General features: G+C 34.6%; 2 protein-coding genes across 6 annotated transcripts in view; one reads left to right on the forward strand and one right to left on the reverse strand.

Annotated features, from left to right (window-relative positions):
* Positions 1–1,632: 1,632 nt before the first annotated feature.
* On the reverse strand, positions 1,633–12,538 carry LOC107708325 (G patch domain-containing protein 2-like). 5 transcript variants are annotated; one of them, XM_016512516.1, is made up of 11 exons: positions 12,459–12,538; positions 8,905–9,615; positions 8,547–8,576; positions 7,026–7,090; positions 6,762–6,935; positions 5,009–5,055; positions 4,873–4,928; positions 4,341–4,374; positions 4,133–4,197; positions 3,900–3,988; positions 1,633–2,659 (listed from the first exon to the last, which is right to left on the reverse strand). In XM_016512516.1, the coding sequence occupies exons 1-11, from the start codon at positions 12,488–12,490 to the stop codon at positions 2,490–2,492; spliced, it is 1,473 nt and encodes a 490-aa protein (XP_016368002.1). In that variant the 5' UTR covers positions 12,491–12,538; the 3' UTR covers positions 1,633–2,489. The 5 variants fall into 5 exon arrangements, with proteins under 5 accessions (XP_016368002.1, XP_016368001.1, XP_016368000.1 ...); XM_016512515.1 differs by having other exon boundaries at positions 8,908–9,615; positions 12,380–12,533; XM_016512514.1 differs by having other exon boundaries at positions 12,380–12,533.
* A 3,732-nt stretch (positions 12,539–16,270) lies between these two features.
* Positions 16,271–19,977, forward strand: part of lpin1b (lipin 1b) — a 16,349-nt gene continuing 12,642 nt past the window's right edge. Inside the window, exons 1-3 of the mRNA XM_016512520.1 lie at positions 16,271–16,597; positions 18,970–19,170; positions 19,251–19,346. Coding sequence (XP_016368006.1) covers positions 18,979–19,170; positions 19,251–19,346 — 288 coding nt within the window. The 5' untranslated portion in view covers positions 16,271–16,597; positions 18,970–18,978. The remainder of the gene's footprint in view (positions 16,598–18,969; positions 19,171–19,250; positions 19,347–19,977) is intronic.

The raw sequence follows: 19,977 nt of genomic DNA on the forward strand, positions 1-19,977 counted from the left end.
AAAATATTTTTACAAATTATTTCATAATTAACATGATTATTTTCAAAATTCCCTGACATCCTGAGACTAATTTCAAACTATTTTTGCTGTCTTGAAAGTATGTTTAAATGGCATTGTTTTAGTGCCAGAAACTATTATAGTGTATATATAGTATTTTAGTTTTTATTAATATTTTGTAATAAATGTTACAAATATTTTATTAGAAGTATTTTTAATTTAATTCATTAATATAAACACACACACACATATAAATTGTGCGTTGTCACTTTAAATAAAGTTTTGGTAATTTATATCAAGTCAAGTCAAGTCAAGTTTATTTGTACAGCGCTTTTCACGATACAAATCATTGCAAAGCAACTTTACAGCAAATTAAGTTTCTACAATATTTAGTGGTAGCTTATCTTGTGTGTTTTTGCCATTTTTATTTGTCTATATAGTTTTTATTCATTTTATTTCAGCTTTTTTATTTTAGAACATCAAGTTAAACTAAATAAAAATGAGTGATGTTGTAATGGCAAACAAATACCTTAAACATTTTATTTCAGTTAAAGTTTATTTCAATTGATCTCGTTTTCTTAAATTTCATGGTTTTGTTTTTAGTCAGCTATAACAACTCTGCATCATGGGAAAGATTCAAAGATTCACCCTAGAGCAGAGAACGCTTTAATACTGATCTACAGTATAAGAACAATACGTCACTTTGACTTCAGAACACACACAGAGACCATATCATCCCTGTTCCTAATATGCAAATTGGCAAAAACGACAAAAAGGCCAATGTAAACAAATGTGGCATGTTTGTGAGTTTGGCATGTTGTACAGATCACAGGAAGAGACAAACCTGACATGCTCCTCGTTCATGTCAACAACCACTTGAAAACTGTTCATTCTGAGTGCAAACATGGTTAAAAATACAACATGTTCCCAAAACCAAAGTTTAAAAAACACTTATCTTCATTCACGGAAGTACAGCTCTCAAACACTGGAGAGGAAGTGATGTTACATTCGGCTCAAAGACTCTTCCTGTATTAGCGAGCGGATTCCTAAACGTTCTGCCAAGATAATAGATTCTCCAATCATCTGGGATTGTTCGTAAGAGGCATTGAAGTGTTTACCCAACAATGGCGTAATCTTCACCTCGTGACAACCAGAAATCGTCAGTAGTAAGCGTGTCGCCTCCTCGAACGCTTAAGCCAATTCAGTCAATTAATCCTATTCATTACTCAAACTCTGCTGAGAAATACACGTATTTCACTGAATGTCGAATCATACGCGCCAGAAATAAACAAAGTGGACTCCAAACCCTCATATAACATTAATAAAACACGCGTGTGTTGAGTCACGTAAAAGTGCAGCGCTCGCTTGCTTCAGTCTGCATCGTTTCAGCATTTCATACATGCACTTTTCATGAGCATGTGATTGGCTGAGGTATTGACATTCATTATTAGTGCATGATATTTGCACAAACGTCAAAAAACTGGATTCAAAAACTTAAAAAAATATATATATTAAGTGAAAAACACAAATTTCAATTACCAAAAAAGGAAACAAATGATGTTATCAGCGACATCAGATATACAAATATCAAATGAATACAGGAGACAGATGATAATTTGGACGGATCTATTCTGCTAAAACACATTGGTTTTTATGAGGTGAAAGTATTTAAAAATTGTTTTCGAAAAAAATTATAATACATTTTTTTTTGCTAATTTCCACTGCCAAGCGCTGAGGTTTGGCTGTTGGCTTGTAATTAACATCACTGATATGGACCCAAAGGCTCATTAAAATACTTCTGCAGGGTGTTGAATTACTGAGTGAAAACATCAAAATAATATAATAAATCCTATTTTGCATGAAGCCTGTTTTTAGTACTATTATTAGTTTTGATGACAATTAAGTGCATATCATTGTTGCAATGTGAAAAAAATAAAGACTGCCATTATTATACTGAATATAATTAACTCTCATTTTAACAAAATCTTTTTTTTTACATTACAGTAACAAATGTTGGGAGAAATGTGCTTAATTAACCTAATTAACTTAATTATCCTATAAACAGGCTTCATTTGTTGTCATGCAAAATGTAATTTATTATTTATTTTCCCTATGATTTGTCCGGTTAAATATTTCCTCATTAAATTCATCCTATACTGTAGAAATATTTTCATTACAAATGGCAAATTCTTGACTGTAATGATACTTTTTTGGTGAATAATGTTTTTTCTGAAGTTAATTCGTTTGCGTTAACGTTCGTGTTGAAATGAGTCGGTGTGTGTGTGGCGGCAGTAAGGCAGCTCTAGAGTCAGTCCTTGTCTGGACCAGTGCAGGTGTCCTATTTTGTTTCTTTGTGTCAGTCATCTTTTCACCTCAGTGCTGCCCTCTGCTGGCTGGCTGCCATTAACGGTGAGGTTAACGGAGAGAAAGGCGGACCGTGGGCCCGAGCTGCTGTCTCTGCATGAATTGCTCTCTCTGTTCTAGGCTCAAGCTCAGTTGAAGCCCAGTCCGGCTCCCTTCGGCCTCTGAGACGCACGAATGGGCTCCGTGATGCCTCTGCCATCAGGGCCCAGGCCCGACCCCGGGGTCCAGCCCATACTCTGCAGCATACGGTTCCCCACGTTTGACTCCGGCAGAGGAACAGCGCACTCACCCACCACACCTGAGAGAGAGACACGGAGAGAACGGGATAATCTGCATTAAACGGTAAAGCTCATTGATTCTTGTAATGCACTTAATGGGTTGAAAGAGTCCTTAAGTAAGATCTTAAGATGAACTCATGCGTGAAGTGCATTTAAAAACCCACAAAATAAATAAAATGTCTGATCAAATGTCGAATAAAAAGTTTAGTTAACCAAAAATATGAACTTTTCACATTTTTAAAAGATATATGTGTAATGTAATGTGTAAATATACAAATGTAAAATGTAAATATTAAATTTAATACAGTATATAAATATAAATACATACACAGACATTTCATCCCCCCAACAACAACAAAAAATTTATATATATATATATATATATATATATATATATATATACACACAACATGCCTTAGGCTGGCCACAATACAAGGGCACTCTAAAATGTGCAGTTTTATCACACAGCACAATGCCACAGATGTCGCAAGTTTTAAGGGAGCGTGCAATTGGCATGCTGACTGCAGGAATGTCCACCAGAGCTGTTGCCCGTGAATTGAATGTTAATTTCTCTACCATAAGCCGTTTCCAAAGGCGTTTCAGAGAATTTGGCAGTACATCCAACCGGACACAGCAAGTACATGTAGTTAAACAATGTAGTTAAAGTTAAATTACTCTGAAATGATTTATGTAAATGCATAACAAAATTAATGAACAGTGTAAAATACAGTGTGACCAAAACATGACATGTTGTCCATTTTTAGTTCATGCCTTCCAAACTCGGACTTTACTGTAAAGTGTTAGCATGCAAATGGACATGGTTGCATTGAAAATCTCATAACTTCAGTGGAGAGTGATTTCCTAAGTTGTGTTTCAAATAATTCTGATGTTACACGTCACAGTTCCTGCTCCTCATAAACTCTAACAAGTTTCTGAGAAATTGGTAAGCTCTGTGACCTCTGACCCCTGAGGGCCGTGGCCATGTGCTCTGCGTCACAAATCACGGCAGGAAATGATGTTCTTTAATGAGGAAACGAGATCAGCACTGATCTGCCTGCTCAGCTGCCAATCTGTCACATAACCGCCACTGAGTTTACCGTTACCACGGCGACAAGCCTCTTCCTGACGACACGTTTCCATGAAGCGTTTGTGTTAAAGAAGAGGGCACCATTTACATTTATTATTCAGAACGTGGGTCTGACGTCTCTTTACAGAAACATTTCAGATCATTCTGTGATGGTAAATGAGTGTGTGTGTTACCTGAGGATGACGGGGCTCCCACAGGCGCAGCTTTTCGTCGTCTCTTTATATCTCCAGTACACAAAGAGCCAAGATGACCACTAGTTTGTCTACAGAGAGAGAGGGAGAGATTAGGATACTTACTGTTTAGGTAAATATGCTAAGATTATGTATTTTGAAATTAGACCATGGCAGAAGGATACAGAAAAGCGAACTGGTGCCATTATATTACTATATATTATATATATTATTACCTGCTAGCAGTCTTTAAAGAGCAGCTTTTCCTGTGGCTTCTGTCGCTACGAGAATCCCAAAGCAACTGCAGATATGCAAACATGTCAGACACATGTAAAACATCACATATCACACAGTAGATTTTCACATGAAGAGTTATTACACGCACACAGGCCTGAAACTCAACATACAGTAAATAAATCTTAGATTTATCAAAGCATGTCTTACTTGGTCTCTTCTGGCCCCAGAGCTGAACCACGAGCTGCAGAGGACAAACAAACTCTTAAAACAAGCCTGATATTAAGTTACTGATAGGGAATATATTACACAAATATTATATCATAGTTTGAGTAAATTTATATTATAAATAACTCAATAAAAATGTATTGCTCATAAAGTAACCATTAAATTAAAATTATTAATTTTAATTAATGTCATTTAAAAGATTAATTGAATTAATGTAATTTAAATGATAAATCAAATAAATAAAAATCATTAAATAACAATGTAGCAGCAATATCTTTTTTATTTAGGCAATACAGCAAATTAAGTACTTTATGAATTTGACAATTTAATCTTTCATTTATATAAAAAAAACAATGGATGCATAAAAAAATTATATTATTACATACTGGTAAAAAATAAAAATGTATAACCTGAATGCACTGTAAGTCGCTTTGGATAAAAGCGTCTGCTAAATGCATAAATGTAAATTATTCATAATAAATGAATAAGTCAGCATAAAAACACTAAAACTTACTCATGAGGATCCTGGGATAATCTCGGTAATCGATCAGGAATTCCTTGAGAGGTTCCCTTTTGGGAAAGAACATTACATTTATTACATATACATAAATTATAAACAATGAGTTGATACTTTAGACAAGTGCACATACCTGTGACTGCTGAAGACAGGTCTGCCGCGCGAGCCGCGCTTGAAACCCTGAAAAACAGGACAAGTCAGAGACACGGTCTAAAGATTAACGTCATTGCGACTTAAAAAGTGATAAAAAAAATAATTTCGAATTAAAAACATAAAAGTTACTAAGTAGGAACAAAGTAAGAGATATTACTATTGTAATATTTCACTGTAAATTAAAAAAGGATAAAAAAATGTGCAACTTATTTTTTACTAGCAAAATTAATAATAATTATTATTATTAAATAAAAACAAATGTTACTTAACAATAGGCCTGTCGCAATAATCAATATATCGACTTATCGCGCAATATATGTACGTGACCTCAATCATTTTTGGTGACGCAATATATCGCTCATTATATTTATTTAAAAATTAATGTCACCGTGTTTTTTGTCTTGTGCCTGTGTCTTTTGCAGCTTCTCGTGCATAACGTGGTGTAGTCATGAGGTGCTAGTTCAAATAAAAAAAAAGCTTCTATAAAAAAAGTTTCATCTGCAGATATGGCCTTGTTTAGGGATCTGTGCCTTTGTGCATACGGACATCTGACTGCTAAGTAGTGATTGTGTTCAAAAACAAAATAAGAAATATTACTATTGTAATATTTCACAATAAAATAAAAAAAATAGTAGTATAAGTATTCAAAAAGTTGAGTATTAAAGAAAAAATCTAACTTATATAATTTGTATTTAATAATAATAATTATAGAAATAATAGTAGTAGTAATAGTCAAAAAAATAATAGTTACTACTAAATAAAAAAAAAAAGAAATATTACTTTTGTAATTTCACTGTTCAAAAAAAAAAACAAGTATTAAAGGGGAAGTTGATTGTGATTTTACTTTTTTAACTTTAGTTAGTGTGTAATGTTGCTGTTTGATCATAAACGATATCTGCAAAGTTACGACACTGAAAGTTCAATGCAAATGGAGATACTGTCTTTTAAAGAAAAGTATTTTTAATGCCTACAATTACGACTGGAAGGGACTACAACGAGCTACTTTCCGGGCTGGTGACATCACAAACCCTTCAATTAACATAAACCCCGCCCCCGAGAACATGCAACAAAGGGGGCGAGGCTATGTCTCTTTCAACCGGAGCACATGCAACTATTGCCTGTAATAGTAAGGGCCGCGATGTTTCCGGACAACATGCAATACATGGTTAACGAATCACAATACACTGGGCCAGCAAACCAATCTGAGCCCATTGCGTATTTAGGAACAGGAAGTCAACCAGCAGTTCAAATGACAATGGAGACAGCGGCATAGAATAAAGGTACAATATATAAAAAATAAGGCTTTTTTTAAAATTTTTTTTTTTAAGCGAAGCATGAAAACATGTTACACTGCACCCCATAAACACAATCAAGCCTAGAAAAAAAGTAGTCAACCACCCCTTTAAAGAAACATTTTGTAACTTTCATATTTTTTATTAGTAATAATCATTATTATTACCAAAAAATATGAAAATTACTAAATAAAAACAAAATGAGAAAAATTACTATTGTAATACTTCAGAGTAAAATAAAAAAAGAGAAAAATAATAAGTATTGTACACTACACCTGTAAAATTACAAAACTAACATTTAGATTTTCACATAATAAGATGAAGATTTATGTTTCTATCAGACATTATTGCTCTCTCTTATGGGTTGTAGAGCTCTGTCCTCTGGTGGACAAACATGTGAACTATACTCCAGAGCTGAAGGCTGTGTGTCTGAGCACTCACCTCTTTGAGCTCCCGGTGACATTAACGGGAACGCTCCGGTCAGGATGCTGTTGAACACGGGGTCATTGAGGTCCAGTTCGTTAGAGTCTCTCTCCCACCACGGCACCACACCCGCGATTCCACACGCCCCGCCCGGCTCGCCCTCATAGAACCAATCGCTCTGCTCATCGTCGCCTGAAACACACACACAACACTCAAACACGTGCTCTTCATTCTGTACGTGATAAATGCTGATTAGGAAATATACGAGATGAGTGCACACACCTTGCCTTCCCTCGTCGTTTGTGTACAGGCCCCCATCACTGCTGTTACTCACACTGCTCGTCTCACTGTAATCACACACATTACACATCGTTTTAAGCCATTTGTGGGAAATAAAAGGGTGAATTTCATTAAAAACATGTCCATGGTCATAAAAGAAAAAGCATATTTTGAATAAACAATAAGAAGCCCTATTTTTAAGACTATTAAGATTGTTAGCATGTGACCATTTTCATTACACCTTAGCACATTTCCCCCCAAATTTTCATTTTTTAATTTTAAAAACAAATACCTGTTTTTTTTTTTTATCTCACATTGGTGATTCTAATTCATTAAAATAACAAAATAAAATCATTTAAAATAATAAAAAAATAAAAATATATATAAGTGTATATTACTATATTAAAATATTAGTGTAGTAAAATTATTTTAATTAATTTAATTTTTATTTATATTAACAATTACTACAATCAATATAGCTATAAAATAATAATAGTTATAATAGTAATACAAATGAATAATAATAAAGTAAAAATATAAAAATTACTAAGAACAAAATAAGAAATATTACTGTTGTAAGATTTCACTGCTGTAAAATAAACTTAATAATACTATTTTAGTATTCTAATTAAAATCAGCATAATTTAAGGCATTAGATATATGACCATGATATATAATAATAATAAATAATTATCTTATTCATATTTTATTTTGCACTATGCATTTTTGTGCATTATGGTAATTAAAATTGGGGTAGTGTGCACAAAAAAAAAATCCTAAAAAGAATGTCGCCATGCAAAAACAAAATGTTTATGGAAAACTGAATTGCATATTCTTCTTAATTTCATCTGGGTTGAAATATGACCTGGGCATGTTCTTGACTGGTTTCATTAGATTCACCCATATGTAGGGCTGCACGATAAATTGAAATGAAATCGAGATCGCGATTCGACAGAAGCTGCGATTGTCATGCGTATCTTTCAGTGAAGCACGGTTCTGTGATCAGCAGTAAATCTCCATCCAAAGGCCAGAGGGCGCTCTCGCGCTGAAACTCCAAATACGCCTCGCAGAAGAAACAGAAGATTCAACTGCTTACATTGATTCAACGTGACTAATAAACACACGACTACGGCAATATACGATGATGATTTCCTGCTGATTACAGAACCGGCATTACTATCAAAATGCGCATGACAATCGCATTCGATTAATCATGCAGCCCTACCCATAGGAATTTCTTATGCTGATGTGTACAGCTGTAATTATTACATTCTGTGCCTTAAATAAAGAATATTAATAATAATGTTTCTGGTATAGAAAAGATCTAAAAAACTAGAGGTCTAGTCCAGTGGCCCGTAGCACAAAGCCGGTTTGGGTTTTTACCCAGGTACGTTCGTGTTTAGTTTGAGCAAACTCTGAGTTTTCGGGCTCAAGAAGATGGGATGGTTTTGAGCGGATTTCGTCACCATGGTAACTTAAGCTACACAGCTACCCTAGCTAACTAGAAAATAAGCAAAAAAATACCCCTTTTTTGACATCTTGCGAGATCTTGTCCTGAAGGGCAGAGAAACAGGTTTACTTGTTTGTGTTTAGCTTCTGTGGCTATTTTCATGGCGAGAATTATTATGGCTGAATCACATCATGTTTTTATAATTTATCTTTGCTAAAAACTCCAAAAATGTATTTGGCTTAACTCTGTTAAAAAAATCTCTCAAAAGAGTTAATTGAATTTAAAAAAAAAGTTTTCTCAAAGAGTTAAAACCAGTACAATCTAATAAAACATGCTTAATGGATAAAGGGATTCGGCAAAGAGAACATGTTGGAGGATCCTGGAATGAGAAACAGGAAGAGGAGGGGCTAGACAGGAGAGAAGAACACTAACCACCTGTCACTCATCTCCTCATCTGAGCCTTTCTGCTCCTCATAGTCCATCTTATCTTTGGCCGCTTGTCCTGCCTCTTCGCTCTCCACCACCACGCCTTCGTCTGCCGCGTCCTGCGCGAGTCTCTGCGCCGTGAACTTCCTCTTCTTCACCCTGTTTTTGTTTGATTCGCTCCCTTTGGCCTCTGGACTAAACCCCGCCTCCCTGCTGTTGGTTGCTCTGGACGGTGGCACTAGAATGGTGGAGACATCTAGTGGTGGGTCCACAGCCATGCGCTTGACTTTCCGACGCCTCCGCAAACTGCGCGTTCCCAAAACGTCCGCTCCGCTCAAGTCGTCCAGCCACAGCGGCCTCTTGCCCCTGCCAGAGTCAGTGAGGGGCGTACGCCGCTTCGCGCCCAGCTGCTCATCCGAGTCGCTGTTGTTGTCGCGGGTGTGAGCGCCCCCCGCTGCCGTGGATGAGCGGTAGTCTTTCTGCTCCTCTAGGCTGGACTCAGAGCCTTCGCTCAGGTGACAGGTGTCCCACGGCGGGTGAGGGTTATCGGACCGACGCTTACGGCCACGGCGCTTGCGGGCCTGGCGTTTCAACAGGCAACTGACGGCCAGAGCGTGATCTCCACCGTCTCCAAACCCTCCACGGGCTTGTTCTGAACTCTCCTCCAGAGCCGACACCAGGTCATGGACCAGCTCGTCCATCGTCCGCCGAAAGTGCCTGATCAGAAAGAGTGAAATTGGGTGAAAAAAAAGAGAAAATGAATGAGCAAATGTATTTGTTCATAATGACTGGATTTGAATTTTTAAATAAAAATTTAATAGAGATTGTACTATAAGAGCAATTTCTAGTCATGTACATTAACAAAAAAAAATCATATTTATTTATTAAGCGCCATTTAATGGTTTATTAATTTTAATTATTTATTTATTGTTTGTATGTTTATTATTTGTATAGCACATTTAAAAGCAACTCATGTTGACCAAAGTGCTTTCCAATAAAACAACATATAACCAAAACTAAAACAACAAGAACATAAAAACAACATGACATAAACAAACAAGACCATCAGATATACACCAACTATCTCATATCAAATGTCCGGGCAAGTAAGTGCCCTCTTAAAAGGGTTTTAAAATGACCTAGTGATGTACAACATCTAATTTCCAGTGGCAGGTCATTCCAGAGGCGACTTTGGACTTTAAGCGGGATTTAGGGACCTTTAATAAAAAAATTTGAGATGACCTCAATGGCCGTGTCGGAGAATAAGACTGGATCATGTCCGAAATATATTCAGGTGCTAGACCATGCAAAGCTTTAAAAGCATAAAGTAAAACCTTAAATTGAACTCTAAAATTAACCGGCAGCCAATGCAACGAAGCAATGAAACGATGTTTCTTGGTCCCAGTCAGCAGTCTGGTTGCTGCGTTTTGTAATAATTGAAGACGATTCAACAGAACAGCGGGAATCCCCAAATACAATGAATTACAGTAATCCAATCTTGACCTAATAAAAGCATGTATAACATGCTTCAAATCATCAAACAACAGAATTTTTTTTACTTTTGCGATATTTCTTAACTGAAAATATCCCGCCTTTACCACAGAGTTTACTTGCTTATCAAATTTAAGATCTGAATCGAAGACCACTCCCAGGTTTCTTACTTGCTTATGCAGATTTGAGGCAGTAGGACCTAGACCGGTTAACACATGTGAGGACGGTATAATAGAGCCAAATATTAGGCATTCTGTTTTAGCCTCATTTAATTGTAAAAAGTTCTGTGCCATCCATAACTTAATCTCATTAAGTCATCAAATCAATAATTTCAATCAATTCAATTTCATCAATCAATTTATCTAATATTTTATGATTTTTTAAAAATATTTATTTTATTGGTTTTTGATATGTTTTCTATTACTTATGCGTTAACATTTTCTAGTAATTTATGCATTATTAATGGGACTTTGTTTAGGATGGTCACCAGGGCATGGACCAGCTTGTCCATTGTCTGCCAAAAGTGCCTGCTCAGAATGAGTGAATTTAGGTGAAAAAATAGAAAACAAAAATTCACAATGACTTATAAAATTAAATAAAATTAATAAAATAAAATAAAAATTCTCTCTTTTTTTCAGGTTTTACATGACAGGGAATTTTTAAAGTCGATACACAAATGCAATTCTCCGGATTTTTTTATATTTATTTTATTGGTTTTCATATTTTTCTATTATTTATGCATTAACATTTTCTAGTAATTTATGCATTATTAATGGGACTTTGTTTAGGACGTTCACCAGGGCATGGACCAGCTTGTCCATTGTCTGCCAAAAGTGCCTGCTCAGAATGAGTGAATTTAGGTGAAAAAAAGAAAAAAGTTCCTAATGACCGAATTTAGAATGATATAATATGATTTAATAGAGATTGTTCTAACAAGCCAATTTCTAGTCAATGAAACATTTTAGAACTATACAGCAGTAAAATGTATATTTGCTTAAAAAAATCCATGATTTTGTTTGAATTAATTGCCGTCACACAACTGCTACATAATAGTTTATTAATTTATATGACTTCTCTATTATTCATTTGACTAATTTTGATTTTCATATTTTTCTATTATTTATTAATTAATTAATTTTATTAATTTTAGGGACCAACATCAGGTCATGGACATGCTTGTCCATCATCCGCCCAATAGTGTCTGATCAGAATGAGTGAAATTACGAGAAAAATTCGAAAAGAGCAAATGAGGAAAAAATCCATTTATTTAAAATGAGTGAGTAAGGATTATTAAATATAGCTATTTCTAGTCAGTTAATTATTTTAGAGCTAACAGCAGAACCATATATTTTCTATAAAAATCATTTAAAAAATTTATTTATTAATTTTTGTGACTTCTATTATTCATTTTATTTTTAAATGACTTTTCTATTATTTATTAATGTACTTTTTAAATTAATAAAATAAAAACAATTTTCTCATTTATGTGTTTTTTCAGGTTTTACATGACAGGGAATTTTTTAAGTCGATACATAAATGCAATTCTCAGGATTTAAAGTGGTGATGATAACAGATGGTATTACCATGGCCTTCTCAATGGCAGTGTCCATTCATAATGCTGGTAGTAATACTATGACACTTTTTTATAAGGATTGGATTTCTAATTAATCTGGATAGTCAATCAACTGATCGATGGTTTCAAGCTCTGTCTTTGAATAATACCCACCAGTATTAACACAGTAGGTTAAATAAAAGTGCTGGTACAAAGGTGCGGTAATACCATGGTAAATTAGTTGCGGTAATGAATTATTACCATAATCATGTACTGTGGAATTTCATTTCAAAGAGTGGCATAGTAAAATATAATAACTACATGATAATACAATGCTAACGTAGTTTATTGCGAGTGTGATCGGGTCAGAGATACACACATCAAACACATCATGATCGGCTCCGAACAAACCGACGGCAAAACACGTGAGACACATACCAGTCGGTTCCCGCTTTACCGAAGCTCTTGATCTCGGCGGCGCGGAACATGAAACCCGCAGAAAGCGACAAAAACTCACGGGAAAAGATCGAGGCCGCGCTGACAAACCATAGCGCCTCAACAACAACACCACCACCGCGCCGGAAACGGACTACAAGACATAAAAGACGCGCTTCCGGTGACGAAAAGACCGCATGCTTTCAAAATAAAAGCCGGTGGTGATGATGATGATGATGATGATAATAATAATAAACAAACAAATAAATAAATAATGCATAGGATTAATGGAGAAATTGACATGTGAAACAAAATTCCTCAAAAGTATTTCTTCATTAACCCACTTAGCCATCTATTTCTCTCTTTTTGATGATTTGAAAGTCTTTTATCTGAAGTTATATTTTATTTTCCCACCACAATACGTTTTTAAACAAACAAATTCACATTTCAGACTCTAAATAAAAACTTTTTTATTAACATATGTACTCGTGTAAAAATAAAACCCAACATGTTCCCTTTATTTAAGTTTATTTTCTATGGTCTTTTTCGTTTCGTTTTTAATTGTTTAGTTTTGATTTATTTATTTGTTTCACTGTAGAATATACAGTCGTCAACAACAAGCTACTAGCATAAATTAATAACAGTATTTTAAGACAAATAAATAACACTATAATAAACTATAGAAATAAAAATACTTAATATTATGTTTTTTTATTTTATTTATTAGGCTATTTATATTGTCAGTATCTTTTTGCTGATTTGAAAGTCCTTTTCTATCTGACCTTCTAGGTCTATAATTTTATTAAGCTTAATTTTTCAAACAAAAAAAAAAATACATGGAAAAAATCTGACATTTAAATTGAAACTTTAGAAAAAATATTATAAACAACAACTTATAAACATAAAAACTTTACGTTTTCTCTTGTCCTTTTTTCTATAATGTATTTTATTATTAATTTTTTGTGTCTTTGAATGGTTAATTTAATTTATGTGTGTGTATTTGGACTGTGAACTTGAGGGTCTCACATGAACTTGGTCCTCTCACATTACCACAAACACACAGTTTACTCCAGTGTAGCAGGTAAATATAGAAAGACTCTGTCTCTGCCTCTCATAAACAGAATCTGAAACACAGATCTGCTCTCGGATCATCTGCAGTTAATTCTAACTTCGGCTAATTTCTTCTGCAACATTTGCTTATTGAAACCTCTGCATTAGATTTAAACTGGTCTATAATGTATTTTATTATTAATTTTTTGTGTCTTTTTATTTATGTGTGTGTATTTGGACTGTGAACTTGAGGGTCTCACATGAACTTGGTCCTCTCACATTACCACAAACACACAGTTTACTCCAGTGTAGCAGGTAAATATAGAAAGACTCTGTCTCTGCCTCTCATAAACAGAATCTGAAACACAGATCTGCTCTCGGATCATCTGCAGTTAATTCTAACTTCGGCTAATTTCTTCTGCAACATTTGCTTATTGAAACCTCTGCATTAGATTTAAACTGGTTCTGAGAAGATCGTGATCATAACAGCTGTCATGCAGGGAGAGGATGAGAGGGATGAGAATGAAACTGGAAGTGACCTGAAATTCCAGAGTGGAGAAGAAGCCATCAACTGCAGCTGGTCTTGGGTAACCTGCTGTCTTTGTTTTGTTTTGGTGTTTATAGCACCAGTTCAAAGTCTGGACACACCTACCAATAGTAAAGTAAAAAAATAACACAAATAAAAGTATATGAATTATGTAGTGACCAAAAAAGTTAAAGAAGTCGAAAACATATCTCATATTTGAGCTATTTCAGAAGTTGTCACCCTTTGAATGTTGCTGCCCGTGCATCTCTTATCTCTTAGTTATTATAGTTAACTAAATTCATATAAAATTGTTAATTTAAATAAAGTAAACATGAAATAAGCATTGCAAAAAAAACTATATATATTAAAAAAAACTAGAAAATATTAAAATAATTCAAACTATTAATAAAAACAATAATCGGATCTCAGTAATACTAAAATAACTCATGCATTAAAAATAATTAATGAAAATGTTTTTTGTAAAAAAAAATATATATATATATATATATATATATTCATTTTTTTTGCAGTGCATGCAATGTAATGGCACAAATTTCTGAATTTAAGACTTTCTGCTCTGATTTAAGGCCTTAATTTAGTCTTTAATTTGCGGAAAATTCAGACATTTTAAAACCTTTTTAAGACCCGCAGAAACCCTGTATAAGCAAATTAATAAGGCAGACAGACTGAAAAAACATGTGCATAAATGTCACAACTCAACTGGGCTGTTTTACCCATCAGACTGTGGGCTAGTAAAGCACAAACACATGAGTGAAGTGTAGCATGACTCAAAACCTCAGGAAACCAATCTCTCGTTTCCTCTTTCTCTCTCTGTCTGTCAACACTGATGCATGAGAGGATCACAGCACTTTTGTTCACATGCAAATCTCTGATCTGTCTGGTGCATAGAAATGGTTTTGGGGGACTTTGTATGATTTTTGTAACTTTGTGTTTATCATAATATCATATTTTCGGTCTGTCCTATTTACTTAATTAGGCCTATTGCAGAACTTCATTGACAGAATATAAGAAAAGGAAAAGTTCAAAAGATTTCAAGAGCTAAATAGCAAATAGAAGTGTGCAGACAGTAGAATCCCAGATAACAGGTTATAAAATCATTGTCTGAACATTGTTTTGAAATGTCCAGTTTTCTTGTAGTGATTATAACTACAAAAATGTTTCTTATGGCATTTTACTCATTTTTCACCCAGAATATAATGTTATTTGAATGTTTATTTTTAATATTCTTAGAATGTTAAAATGTCAAAGTTTATTTTTTTTGTGATTAGAACGTTAGGCTATTTAAAGTTTACAAAAACTTTTTTTACACCATCATAAGGATGTTTTGAAGATTTTGTTATATGTTCAATTTTGTTATATAATGTTATGAGAATATAAAATATTAATAATGTTATAAGAACGTTCCACAAACATCTTTAAGAACATTTTGTCCTAAGACTATACGTGACCCTGGACCACAAAACCAGTCATAAGGATAAATTTTTTTGAAACTGAGATTTATACATTTATGAACAAATAAGCTTTCCATTGATGTATGGTTTGTTAGGATAGGACAATATTGTTTGGGGTATATTTGTAGCAATAGCCAAAAATACATTTTATGGGTCAAAATTATTGATTTTTTTTTTAATGCCAAAAATCATTAGGATATTAAGTAAAGATCATGTTCCATGAAGATATTTTGCAAATTGTCCAATCCTAACAAACCATACATCAATGGAAAGCTTATTTGTTCAGCTTAATTTATTGAGATGCACCTGTATAATGTTTAGAAAACGTTAGTGAAAGTTGTGAGAATGCTCCCTGTCAGCTGGAAAGAATATAGTTAATAAATTATGAATATATAACTTAAAAATATATTTTATGTTTCAATATAGCTACTGAAAGTATAATTAACATTTAAGTACATCATTTAGTAGGCATCATTTACTATCTACACTATTTTCTTTAAAAACCCTTCTCATCATTCCAGAAAGAACAAGCTTTATTATTTTTTTAGTTTATTAGTTCAACTTGCCTACGTTTTTATTCTTTCGACATGCGAAATGCTAAAAACAGCAGACATCGAACGTCAGTGAAAGCGGCTCAATGATTGGACGAGAGGATCACCTTACAAAAGCCACGAGGAACGATGAGAGCTGCGCGCTGATTGGTCAGCACAATCACCTCACAGCCGCCACTATGTGTCACGAAAGCTGCGCGCTGATTGGACAGCAGGATCACCTCACAGCTGTCACTCAAAGCGGTACCTGCAAGAGCCGAGTTAAAACAAACTATCAGCGCCCGCCCACAATTTATCGGCTCTGTTTCGCTTCTTCTGACAGCCGGATGATCACAGATATTCCTATACTGGATACGGTCTAATGGCTTTTAAAACAAAGGATTTTATTTTAAATTTAAAGGCGTGAATGAATAAGAAACTGACCCAACGAGAAGAAAGGAAGAAGTCATTTTTACCAATTGGCTGATTGTTTTTTGTTGTTGTTTTTTTTGGTGTACGTGACGTCACTCACATCGTTAGTCAGAATATGACAGCGAGAATATGAATGTATGAATGTTACAGTGTTTGTCCTTCACTCCTCTGAAAACACGATGAGCTGAACGGGGCTTTACTAACGTTAGAGGTGAGAGAGACTTCATGTTATGAACATAGTCATTTAACCTAGTATGCTGTGTTATGTAAACCACTACAGCAAGTTATTAATGTGGGATGTGAAATTAAATTGTGAATATAATGTTGATATCCTTACCTGATGTCTGTAAACATTGTTTTAGTATTCACTCTGATTACATAACTATACATAATATGCTGATGAGTCAGTATTTTCCTTCACACTTTCGAAGCTGACATTTTATCACCCTTATAATGTTGATGATTCATATTAGTCCTGATTCACAAGACTTTTAAAGGCTGAAATTATTTAATATCAGTGTCGAATATACATTCATCAACAACGAGCTATAATATAACTGAATAATTATTAATAATTTTAAGACAGATAAATAATACTATAATATAAACTATGTACTATTAAGTAATACATCAGTATAAATAAATATGTTATTTACTAAATTATAATACTTTATCTTTTTATTAATTTATTATAATTAATACGTTAATACATAAGTATTATTCATATGTTATAATGAATGTTATAGTATATATATTATAATATAATTTAATAAAATGTAATTATCGAATACAAATAACTGCTTTCTGCTGCTGAAAACATATTCTGACAGATTGTACTTTCTTCTTTGGAACTAAACATTTCTCTCTCTCTCTCTCTTTCTGCTTTCCTTGTCCTTTTTGTTCTTTCATGTGAATGACTGTTTTGAATAATGTGACTAATTCTCAGTCTAGGGCTCATTTTTGCATTCACGTCACCTAAAGCTTAAAGCTCTTTGGATATTTCTGGATTCATCTGTTCTCTTAACTCAGTTAGCTTGTCTGGGGCTGACATTATTAATTTATGGAGGAATATGAAACCAGGAGGAGTACAGCAGTGATAATCTCACACGAGCACACTGACATTGTGTATCTAAGTACAGAACAGATTCTGAAATCTGATCCTGTGGTGTTTTGACAGACAGATGGTCTTTAATAGCATCTGTAAACATGTACGTTATGGTCAGATCACTGACCTTTGTGATCATCTGAGGACTGAATGTTCCATATCGTCCAGACAGTATTTGATAAACGCATCATGTCTGTTTGATCAATTGCAGAAGTAACTGGTGACAGAATTCCTGCTGGCTTGACCTTCTCCAGAGGTTATGACAGAAAATCAATAATTCATTTCTGCTTGTGAGGGTATCAGATTGACAGAGTAGTGTGCCGAGTGAAAATCAACTCGATTGCAATTCTAAAAATGCAATGCATGTTGGTGAAAGAATTGCATTTGTCATGAATTAGTATTTGATGTTGTTCATTATATACATGATGTTTAATATACTACAATGTGAAATGTGTCATTTCTGCACCACTAGTAGTAAATGTAAGTGGAAAAATACCTAGATTTTTACATTTTTTGAAGGAAATGTAAGTAATGCCCATTCAAAGTTTTGCAAGTGCCTTTTAAAGCATTGCTATGTGGTTGATATAGGATGTTTTGGGTGGTTGTGTGCTAGTTCATGTCAAAAACATCCACCATCTACTTTCTGTGATATGCTGGTCTCTCAGGTTCCTTAGTCAATGTATGTCTGAAAGGAATAGTTCATGTAAAAATGAAAATGTACTCACCCTCAGGCCATCCAAGTTTTAGATAGGAACAGATCTGGAGAAATTAACATTGCATCACTTGCTCACCAATGGATCCTCTGCAGTGAATGGGTGCCGTCAGAAAGAATGAGAGTCCAAACAGCTGATAAAAACATCGATAACAATAATCCACAAGTAACCAAAATATGAGTCTTCTATAGAGCATGATGTTTAATATACTACAATGTGAAATGTGTCATTTCTGCACCACTAGTAGTAAATGTAAGTGGAAAAATACCTAGATTTTTACATTTTTTGAAGGAAATGTAAGTAATGCCCATTCAAAGTTTTGCAAGTGCCTTTTAAAGCATTGCTATGTGGTTGATATAGGATGTTTTGGGTGGTTGTGTGCTAGTTCATGTCAAAAACATCCACCATCTACTTTCTGTGATATGCTGGTCTCTCAGGTTCCTTAGTCAATGTATGTCTGAAAGGAATAGTTCATGTAAAAATGAAAATGTACTCACCCTCAGGCCATCCAAGTTTTAGATAGGAACAGATCTGGAGAAATTAACATTGCATCACTTGCTCACCAATGGATCCTCTGCAGTGAATGGGTGCCGTCAGAAAGAATGAGAGTCCAAACAGCTGATAAAAACATCGATAACAATAATCCACAAGTAACCAAAATATGAGTCTTCTATAGAGCACACTCTATTCTATAGAGTTCATACTGACCATACGCCACAATGTACAGGATCAATAATTGGCATCTCTTCTCCTTTCTCCATTTAGACTCAGACCATGAATTACGTGGGTCAGTTGGCGGGGCAGGTGTTCGTGCAGGTGAAGGAGCTCTACAGAGGTCTGAATCCCGCCACGCTGTCCGGCTGCATCGATGTCATCGTTGTCCGGCAGCCGGATGGAGCTCTGATCTGCTCTCCATTTCACGTACGCTTCGGAAAGATGGGCGTCCTGAGATCACGCGAGAAAGTGGTGAGTGGTACATTTAAGGTAATAGTGATATGACTTGATATTACATGTATTGACTTCTCTTCTCTCTCTCTGTCAATTAGGTGGACATTGAGATCAATGGGGAACCTGTGGATTTACACATGAAGTTGGGCGAGAACGGAGAAGCTTTCTTTGTCAAGGAGACAGAAGATGATCAGGTGCAAACATGCAAGCCCTCACATTTTGCTCGGCAGTCACCAATATTCATGCTAGTTTCCTTTCCAAAACTGTGGTCACACTAAACTTGTGCTCCATTAACTTCTATTCATATTAAGCACTGGAGACCAGAAAACGCAAGCTCAAGTTTGGTGACCTCTGAATTAAAGAGATTTGACCAGTAGAGGATCTAAACATAAGAGATCTCTCGATTACATAAATGTAAAGCTGCATGGAAGTCTGAAGTAATTTCACATGCTCAAAGCCTACTTTGCTCCTGCTGTGATCTTAATCCAGCTTTCTAGAACAGAGCAGTGATTCTAGAACACAGCAGGATACTTATAGAATTTAGAATGTTTTCGAAGTAATCAAAGTTCTAAAATTCAAAAAATAACTGCCATATTCTAGAACAGTACAGTGATTTTAGAACAAAGCTTAACTGTAGAATAATAAAGCAATAAGCCCCAAGAAGCCGTGGTTTACAGTGAATTTATAACAGCTAAGGGGCGTTGTTTGCTGCTAAAACCCCCTTAGCTGTTATAAATTCACTGTAAACCATGGCTTCACAGGGCTTATTGCTTTTATAAAATGGTTATTCCATATACATAGTAAGGTTTCACAGAATAAAACAGA

The sequence above is a fragment of the Sinocyclocheilus rhinocerous genome, unplaced genomic scaffold (assembly GCF_001515625.1).
Source record: "Sinocyclocheilus rhinocerous isolate Xijiao unplaced genomic scaffold, SAMN03320098_v1.1 scaffold386, whole genome shotgun sequence".
Lineage (NCBI taxonomy): Eukaryota > Metazoa > Chordata > Actinopteri > Cypriniformes > Cyprinidae > Sinocyclocheilus > Sinocyclocheilus rhinocerous.